Source organism: Gossypium hirsutum, chromosome A01 (assembly GCF_007990345.1).
Source record: "Gossypium hirsutum isolate 1008001.06 chromosome A01, Gossypium_hirsutum_v2.1, whole genome shotgun sequence".
Lineage (NCBI taxonomy): Eukaryota > Viridiplantae > Streptophyta > Magnoliopsida > Malvales > Malvaceae > Gossypium > Gossypium hirsutum.
Window position 1 is genome coordinate 6,031,031 of NC_053424.1, and position 10,278 is coordinate 6,041,308.

Below are 10,278 nucleotides of genomic sequence, written 5' to 3' on the forward strand. Positions count from 1 at the left end.
TAAAGCCAACTCAAAAGATTTATATTATAAGTCTTCAATTAACACCGATCCCAAATAAGTTCGTTTTTAAGTCCATTCGTTAATATTCGATTCCTAAACAACTACTACCACTTATCACATAGAGAGAGCAATGCTAAATGGAGTTGTTGATCCTAATGGTACTTGCGCAATAATTTAACACAAACTTTCACTACCTACCATGTTTTCTTGATAAATTCATTTCTTCTACTTGAGATGGTGAGCATCTTCTTCACTCTGATCTTCAAAACTAGAATTCTCCATGTCATCATTGGTCTGCTTCAGAATTTGTGTTATTTTCTCCTGAAGAATTCTGTTCACAATGAATGGTTAGCAAAGAACAAAGCAACTGCCATGCCAGCTTCAATATTCTAAAATTTCAACATGGTTAAACCATATTGCTTCCCGAAAGGCGTAAAGCAAGAGAATAACATAAAACATTCGAAAAATACCAACTCACCATGGGATTTTCTGGTTTATCTTCATTTGCTCCAATATTCAAAGCTCTGTTTTCTAAATTAGCATCTTTGTCGGGTACTTCGTTCATGGTATTCTGCAATGGAAGCTATTTACGGAGGGCAAAGAGTTGAGGGTACCAGAAAGTATTTAGGTCAATATGGGTGCATTACTGACCTCACTATTCATCAACAGGCTATTATTTTGATGTGCATCAACATCCTCCTTTGAACCTGCTGACTCGGACTTTGACTTATATGTAAGAGCATGATTGATGGAATGGCTATAAGGTTTGTTCTTCAACATGATCGATGGAAGACGGTCAAAATCCCAATTAAGAACCTTACAAATAACCTGCCCGAAAGCTCTATGAGCTTGCTTCCTTTTTGTCTTTGATATTGCAGTGGAATGCTGAATTAGCCCCACACAGTCTTTAAAAATCCTCCAATCTTTCTTCCCAATCCCGCGACAGACCAAACACCAGAAATCCCCATCTCTGCAGTAAGTCTCGAAATAACTTCGGAGTTCATCGTTCTCTGTGAAAAGCCTCAGAAAGAAATTGAACTCATTACTGTCATTAGACCCATCATCATCCATTAAATCATCTTCATTAAATTCATTATCATCTTCATCGCTGTCTGATCCGGCTGTTTTAGATAAGAATTGTTTGCAAGCATCAAAGACATTCAGCTGCCACTGCACCATGTTTATTCTAATCTGTTCTTCGGCAGAAATCACATGAGTGATAGAAGCAGTACAAGGCTCAAAGCTGGGCCATTCCGGAGTTGTTGAAGTGGACACATCAATGGATTCTATGCAGGACCACCCGGTGGTTGTGACCTGAGACGAGCCTAATCCCTGCATTATTTTAGATTTTGATGGTACCAAAATCATTTATCGACTTTCATCAGTTTAACATTCAAAAGCAAGGGTGCAAGTGAGGGAATCTAAAATAACAACTTGCAGAAGGCAAAACTTAGGTAATGCTTTGTAAGAATTGATGTGTAGCTGAGGGAAGATTAGGTAACTTAGTCTCGTAAACTTCCTCACGCTTTTCTCCGGAAAACACCTTAATACTTTCAAATTTGCCTTTCTTTCACCAAATAACGAGTTTCTAAAAACTTGTGGATCATGGAAAAGCTTTTTAGAGCTCCTTGTGGTATGATATAAAGAACAAGGCTGAGGTTCTGGTAAAGTAATTTCAGGTGATTTATATGACATACAAACACTGCTAGAAAACCATTATCTCACCAGATCATTAACCGATCCTTTGTTTGGTTCACCATCTGAAATCTCGAGACTTTCAACATTTTCATTGGCATCCTCCTCCTCTAAGAAATTCTACAACTCACAAGAACAACAAGATATCCATGTTTACTAAAGATTCCAAAAATGATAAAACAAATAGTCCTACACTCACATTACTCATGTTACAGGCCATCAATTCACCATTACTCTGATCATTACTAAAAACCTCTTTTTTAACTGACCCATTGCCATCAGCATTCATGAACTCTACATCACCTGTTAAATCATCCTCCTTATCCTGCAGCATTGAACGTAAGCAAACCCTTGAGCTTGACAAAACCAAAATTAACTAATGCACGAACAATGTCAGGATAAGGAACATTTGAAAAAGCCACAACATGGATAAAATCAAACAAAAGCAGGCTCTGACCGAATTGAATAAACGAGGTTGGCTTTAGTACTTCACAGAAAAGGCTTAGTTTCAAAATATTCTAGGAGAAACTCTAGGCTTTTTGACAACCATTGGCATATCCTCAAATCATCTATTGTCCTTCCTCTAAATACATCATGAGATTGAATACTTATAAAACATTAAGAACAAGAATTATAGTGCTCTTAGGAATGAAATAAAGACAATGGTACTAAGTATACCGGCAAGGGAATATCAGTAAGTGGTACCTTTTGTATTTAAGTAATTTGTTAACTGATTTTTGAAATATCAAAAGTTTGCATATCTGACATACATAATGGTCCATAAAAACTCTAACAGAAAAAGTAAAGAGATGAACCCTCACCAGATAATCAGAGCCATCTTTCCGGACTTCGCCACTTGAATTTCCAGTTTCAAGATTTTTTACATTTTTATCGGAACCTTCTCCTTGCAAAGTGTTCTGCACTCAACACCATTAAGATACAAGTTCTTATTTCACTATACATCCAATTCCTAAACTCATATTACACAAAATTCCTCATTAATTAAGCAAATAATAAGGGAAAAAACTCACTCACCTCACCGACCATCAATTCAACATAAATCCTTAACACTCCAAACCTTACCATTCATAGCAGTTCTTATAACCAATAATCATCAATGTAAATTCTACAAATTGCTCAATTCAAACAATCTATACCATGTATCCAACACTCATACAGCTTCATGATTGATACAATTATTAGGCAATTAAAATGCAAATAAACATAAGAAGTTTACCTGTGATTCCCTTGAATTAGCCAAAATACGACTCAAAGGCTCTCCTTTCAACAAAATCACAGGCAACCTATCAATGTCCCAACCAAGAACTTTACAAACAACCAATCCAAAAGCTCTATGGCCTGTCTTACACTTTGTTTTCGAAATCGACATACAATGCTGTACAAGTCCAACACATCCCTGGAATTTCTTACCTAAATTTTCACCAATGCCACCACAAACCAAGCAAAAGAACTCACCTTTCTCATGATTCTCCTCATAGTAGCCCCTCAACTCACTGTTATTCACAAAAATTCTCATAAAAAACATGTCTACTTCATTATTTTCTTCTTCTTCTTCATCAACATCACCATCATCATCATCACCATCATCATCATCACCATCATCGTTTTCTTCATCACGAACCCTTTTCTTGAAAAACTCTTTGCAACCGTCAAGAACCTTGTTTTGCATTTGCATGTTGGCAACCCTAGCTTGGTCTTCAATTGAAACAGGTCTGACCGTGGGGTCTGGTTTAGACTTGGGTTCTGGCCATCCAGGAGAGGAAGGTGATGTGGATTTCAGAAGGACTGACCAGTCGAGCCCAGGGTCAGGTTTGGGTGGAGGGTGGGATCCAGAATGAGCAAACTTTCTTCTGTTGATGGGGTTTTGGGTTGAAGGTCTGGGTCTTTTCTGAAGGGTTTGATTAGTGGTCTGAGGGGGACCTTGTTCCCAGAGATAGTGTAAGTAGATGACTTCGTCTCTTAGCCTTTTCTCATCATACGGGTTCATTATTAGGACAAGGATTCTTTCGGGTTTTCCTTTGTTTATGGAATCTTATGGGAGAAGATTCTTCAACTTGAATGACTTATTAAATAATTTTAGTTGGAGGGCGAGAAAGTGATGCCAGAGAAGGGGAAAACATGGGGAAGAGGAGAACGCTGAACGCCCAACGTGAAGTAAGCTTTAAAAGACACATAGTTTCCCTTTTCCTTTTCCCTTAGAAAAATAATTGGAATATAGGGTTTCCTTTGCTAAAATCACTTATCCAGCTTCTCTCAATTTCAAATTTAAGGAAATTGATTTCTCTCAAAAAAAAAATATTGAACTAATCTAATCTTTGTTAATTTTTAAAGTGAGTAATTAAATATAATTAATTAAGATATTAATGTCTTCTATCAATTATACATAATTTTAATTAGTATAATAACAAATTTAAACTTCGATATTTACATACTTTTATCGTTTTGGTCTTAATTTTAAAATTTAAATAAATTCAACCTTATAAATTTACTCAAATATTGCGAGATAAATTTGTTAAATTAATACCAAATTGACAGAATGTGTAAACTTTAAGGCTAAATTTATTATTATACTAATCAAAACCATATACAATTGATGAAAAACATTAATGTCATGATTAATTGTCCTTAGTTACTTATTTTCAAAATTGACAATGATCAATTTACTTTGATTTTTTTTAGAAGAACCAGTTTGCTCAATTTTAAAATTGAGAGGGACTGGAGAAATCTTTCTACTTTTTTTTATAATATTGGATATCTGACAATAATTAACTAATCACAATTCAACTTGATATCGACAAAAATGCTTTTATTTTAAAAAATAAATAGTATAATTTTGAAGATATTTTTATCATTTTATATATTTTATATAAAAAAATGTGCACGCATAATAAGATTTGAATTAAATCTTCTATTTTTTTTTAAATATTTGTACTTTTCTATTCAATCAAAACCTAGTTTATTATTTATATCAATTTTTTAAAAATACATTTGCTATTTGTCACTTGTCATGATCTAGTTTATTAAAATGTGGATTATTTTTATTAAAAAGAATTCATTCTTAATCTATGTTAGGGTAAAGTATAAAATTTATCACCCGATTATATCTTTCATTCTATTATGGTCACCTAATTATTGTTTTAAATTTAGAATTAGTACTAAATTGAAATTGTGTAAATGTTGAGGACTATTTATTGAATTTTTTAGAATTCAAACAAAAATGTTAAATTTTATATACATTGAAGGCTAAATTTGTTGAATTTTTTTATATTTGTGATCAAATTGATAGAATGTGTAAATATTAGATAATTAAATTTGTTATTAGACCAATAGAAAACCCTTGTAAGGTTTATATTTTGAAAAGTTTTGATAACTAAATCATAAAAATTAATAGTCGGTAACTAAAGTAGAACGAAATACATAACTGGACGACTATTTTTGTAGTTTACGCTATATGTTAAATGCACACATACTTAACTAGGCCTTAGTGTTTTTAGGAAGTTTTAGAGAATGTTGGGCCAATCCAACATATATCGATTTTTGGAGAAACATTCATAAACTAGGCCTTAGTGTTGGAGACTAGTTTTGTAAATCACCAATGTTTAATGATTTTTTTCGAATTTTAGTATTGTTATTACTGACCAAAGTTAATTGTTGGTGCAGTGTGATGATAGTAGCGTTAGGATGTTATTATTGTCGAATGCATTTCAAGTAATTTTCTGATACCACCAAGTAAACGATTCTTATTTTGTATATCTTTCTTTCTTTTGACTTTATGACAATCATGATATGCAATTATTATAAGCTTACAACAAGTGATTTTAAATGTAATTTTTGTATTTTTATTCGATATAATTTGTACTTAACTGGCATAATTTAGTAACATAAAAAAACTGTTGTAATTTAACAGGTTGTGTTTAGAACAGTTAATAGGTCCGGCCTTGATAAATTTTAAAACCGTTTGATAGGTTTGGTCCAAAAAATAAGCCTAAAATTTTGCATAAGTCCAACTTGTATAAAAAAAGTTAAAAACCAGGTTCACCCTCGCTCGACCTGTTGTTCCAATAGGGTCGGAAGCGTGTAAATTATTGTACTAAAAAATCACACAAAGTTCAATTCCCAGGGAAGAGAGGTGGATCACATGGATCTCTTAAATACCAAGTCTTTCCTTAGACAGAATATCCCTTCTATAGTAATTTAATAGCACAATTAAATACTACTATTATACCCTCAAATATTGAAAGAAAAATAGGACAAGAAAGAACACAAGAGATTTAACGAGGTTCGGTAAATTATACCTACGTCCTCGGGCACTAACACCAGATGATAACTTTACTATCTCCAAAGTATTACAAACAAATAGAATTCCTTAAGAATTCTCAAATGGGAGAAGAGAGAAAACTAAGAGAGAAAGATTGGTTGGGATGAATTGAAATGAGAAATGAGAAGGCCTATTTATAGTTGAGGTTTAAGGACCAAACAATAAATAGCCCATTATCTCAAGGACCAAAAAAAAATTATCCCATGCCACTTTTTCAAAGTCAACTTTAGGGTGCTAAACTTGCACCACTTTGTATTGTTTGCCATTAATGTTGTCTCCCATTAATGTTAACAATCTCCACCTTGAAGATTTGATTAGGATAATCACATCTTCACACACTTCCTTCAACTCCCCAAATTCGATAAAGCTATCTTTTGTAGTGCCTACAAATGCACTCTCGAGCGCCATACACCTGAAGGTGCTCAAATTCTCAGGATGTTAATCAAGTTCAAACAATGATTAAACTTGATTGTTGTTACCACCTTGGTCATCATATCTGCGGGATTATCTGCTGTCGGAATCTTCTGAAGTAGAATTTTTCCTTTTTCAAAGACTTCCCGCACAAAGTGATATCTTACGTCGATATGCTTCGTTTTTGAATGATAGACTTGATTTTTCGCTAAATGAATAGCGCTCTGACTGTCACAATATAAACTTATGTGACTTTGAACAACTCCTAAGTCTTTCAACAATCCATTAAGCCAAATAGCCTCCTTAACAGCTTCTGTAACTGCCATATATTCTGCCTCTGTAGTAGACACAGCTACTGTAGACTGTAAGGTAGACTTCCAACTCACTGGGGCTTTCGCAAGAGTAAACAGATACCCCGTAGTTGAACGACGTTTATCTAAATCACCATCAAAGTCGGAATTAACATATCCAACTACAAACTGACCAAGTGCTTCATCCTGTTCAAAAATTAAACCAACATCTACGGTTTTTCGAAGATACCGTAGAATCCATTTCACAGCTTGCCAATGTCCTTTTCCAGGATCATGCATATACCTGCTCACAACTCCAACAGCTTGTGAAATGTCAGGCCTCGTACACACCATCGCATACATCAAACTCCCAACTGCATTAGCATATGGGACTTTCGCCATATATTCTCTTTCATCTTCAGTCTTCGGAGATAATTGAGCACTAAGTTTCAAATGAGAAGCAAGTGGGGTACTTACATGTTTTGTGTTTTCATTTACACCAAAACATTGTAATACCTTTTTCAGATATTGCTTCTGATTTAAACAGAGCTTGTCTCTCGGTCTATCTCTACTTATCTCCATGCCGAGAATCTTCTTGGCATCACCTAGATCTTTCATCTCGAACTCTTGATTCAACTGAGCCTTCAGCTTATCTATCTCATTTTGGCTCTTCGAAGCGATTAACATATCATCAACATACAAGAGTAGATAAATGAAAGATCCGTCATGCAGCTTCTGCAAATATACACAATTGTCATATTTGCTTCTTGTGTACTTCTGCCTTCTCATAAAGCTATCAAATCGCTTGTACCACTACCTAGGGGATTGCTTCAATCCATATAGCGATTTGTTAAGCTTACAAACCCAATTTCTACCACCAGCATCTGTGTATCCTTCTGGCTGAGTCATATAGATCTCCTCTTCTAACTCACCATGCAAGAAAGCCGTCTTAACATCAAGTTGAGCTAGCTCCAAATTCAACTGTGCTACCAAGGCCAACAAAATTCTAATGGAGGAATGCTTCACAACAGGGGAAAATACATCATTGTAGTCAATTCCCTCCTTCTGAGCGTAGCCTTTAGCTACCAATCTTGCCTTGTAGCGAATATCCTTCTTGCTAGGAGATCCATCTTTCTTTGCGAATACCCACTTGCATCCCATTGCCCTTTTACCTTTCGGTAATTGCGCCAACTCCCAAGTATTGTTCTTCCGGAGAGACTGCATTTCTTCATCCATGGCGCTTTTCCATTTATCACTTTCTAAGCTTTGCATTGCTTCTTGATAAGTGATAGGAATATCATCAACAACGGGAAGGGCGTAGGCCACCATATCAGTAAATCGAGCAGGTTTACGAATTTCTCTCCGTGGCCTTGCAACTGCAACTGGTTCTGGTGTACTTAGTGGTTCTTGGGTCAGAACCTCTTCAACCTCTAATTCCTCCATTGTGGCTGGAGAATTAGACTTATTAACTGGGCAAATCCCCATCTGCTCAAACTCCACCTGTTTTGGAGTACACTCCACCTGCTGTGGAGTATTGCTCGTCTGAATATCTTTATCTGCTACCTTTTTCAATGTGGCAGATTCATCAAAGGTAACATCTCTGCTACAGATCATTTTCTTTGTGCTTAAGCACCAAAGACGAAATCCCTTCACTCCAGAAGTGATTCCCATAAAGAGAGCTTTCTTTGCCCTCGGATCTAACTTTGACTCCTTCACATGGTAATATGCAGTGGTTCCAAACACATGTAAGGAATCATAATCTGTAGTCGGTTTTCCAGACCAGACCTCCATAGGAGTTTTTCTTTCTAATGCAGATGATGGCAAACGATTAACAAGATGGCCAGCGTATGTCACAGCCTCAGCCCAAAATTGCTTGCCCAACCCAGCATTGGACAACATACATCGAACTTTCTCCAGCAATGTTCGATTCATACGCTCTGCCACTCCATTATGTTGTGGTGTATCCCTAACTGTGAAGTGTCGAACAATACCATACTCTTGGCACACATCGAAGAACGGATCACTTTTATATTCCCCTCCATTGTCCGTCCTAAGCCGCTTGATTTTCTTGCCAGTCTGGTTTTCGATCATAGTTTTCCATTTAAGAAAAACTCCAAGCACTTCATCTTTAGTTTTCATGGTATACACCCAAACTCTTCTGGAAAAGTCATCAACAAAAGTAACAAAGTAGTGTTTTCCTCCCAACGAAGGTGTTTTGGAAGGCCCCCACACATCTGAGTGAATATATTCCAAAATACCTTTTGTATTATGGATAGCAGTGCCGAATTTCACTCTCTTTTGCTTTCCCAGAACACAGTGCTCACAAAATTTTAATTTGCAAGCCTTTGCACCTTTCAACAATCCTTGCTTTGCCAGAATTTGCAAGGATTTTTCGCTGGCATGTCCTAACTTCATATGCCACAACTGCATTGAGTCCAAGTCTTTGTTACCGGAAGCTGCAGCGACTGCTCCAATAACTGTACTACCTTGGTAGTAATACAAGTTATTTTTCCTGATGCCCTTCAATATCACAAGTGCGCCAGATGTCACTTTCAAAACCCCATCTCTCATAGTAACAACTGAACCATTGGATTCCAAGGCTCCCAATGAGATGAGATTTTTCTTCAAACTGGGCATGTACCGAACATCAGTCAGAACTCTGGTTGATCCATCTTTATTCTTTAATTGGATTGAACCTATCCCAACAGTTTTACAGGCATTGTCATTGCCCATATAAACAACTCCTCCATTTAGTTCTACTAAATCAGAGAACCACTCCCGGTTAGGGGACATATGATAGGTACAACCCGAATCCAATATCCACTCATCTGAATGGAACGACGATGATGATGCAACCAGTGATAGTTCAGAGTCACTAGTATCATGCTTAGCAACACAAGCATCTACAGCAGCTTTTCCCTTATTCTTCAGCTTTGGACAATTTTTCTTCCAGTGGCCTTTCTCATGACAAAAAGCACATTCATCTTTCCCGAGTCTGGACTTTGACTTTGATCTCCCCTTTTGAGTTTTCTTCCGAGTGTATGAACGACCTCGGACTACTAAAGCTTCTGTATCTCTGATTGAGTTTTTCTGTTTGTCCTTCTTTCTCTGTTCATAACTGTATAAGGCCGCACAGACTTCGCTCAGAGATATATCACTCCTGCCATGAAGTAGAGTAGTTTCTAGGAACTCAAACTCCTCAGGAAGTGACCCCAACAGCATCAAAGACAAATCTTCATCTTTGAATGTCTCATCCATATTCAGCAAATCAGTGACTAACTGATTAAATTTGGTGATGTGATCATTCATTGTGGTACTTGGGACGTATGTGAAGCGAAACAGTCTTTTCTTCAAGTGGAGCTTATTTTGACTGTTTTTCTTCAAAAATTTTTCTTCAAGTGCCACCCACAACTTATTTGCAGAAGTCTCCTTTGAAAAAGCATACCTCTGCTCTCGAGAAAGGCATGATCGAATTGTGCCACATGCCAACCGATTGATCGCCTTCCAATCTTTCTCCTGTACATCATCTGGTTTCTCTTCATC

The 10,278-nt window shown here is 36.3% G+C and overlaps 1 protein-coding gene across 3 annotated transcripts; it reads right to left on the minus strand.

The window, feature by feature from the left end:
• Window positions 1-3,948, minus strand: LOC107917800 (uncharacterized). 3 transcript variants are annotated; one of them, XM_016847119.2, is made up of 7 exons: window positions 2,933-3,948; window positions 2,517-2,612; window positions 1,895-2,020; window positions 1,726-1,815; window positions 652-1,332; window positions 479-571; window positions 1-331 (listed from the first exon to the last, which is right to left on the minus strand). In XM_016847119.2, exons 1-7 carry the CDS (start codon window positions 3,701-3,703, stop codon window positions 287-289), a joined length of 1,902 nt encoding a protein of 633 aa, XP_016702608.1. In that variant the 5' UTR covers window positions 3,704-3,948; the 3' UTR covers window positions 1-286. The 3 variants fall into 3 exon arrangements, with proteins under 3 accessions (XP_016702608.1, XP_016702609.1, XP_040930861.1); XM_016847120.2 differs by lacking the exon at window positions 1,895-2,020 and having other exon boundaries at window positions 2,933-3,912; XM_041074927.1 differs by lacking the exons at window positions 1,726-1,815; window positions 1,895-2,020 and having other exon boundaries at window positions 2,933-3,914.
• Between the last annotated feature and the right edge of the window lie 6,330 nt (window positions 3,949-10,278).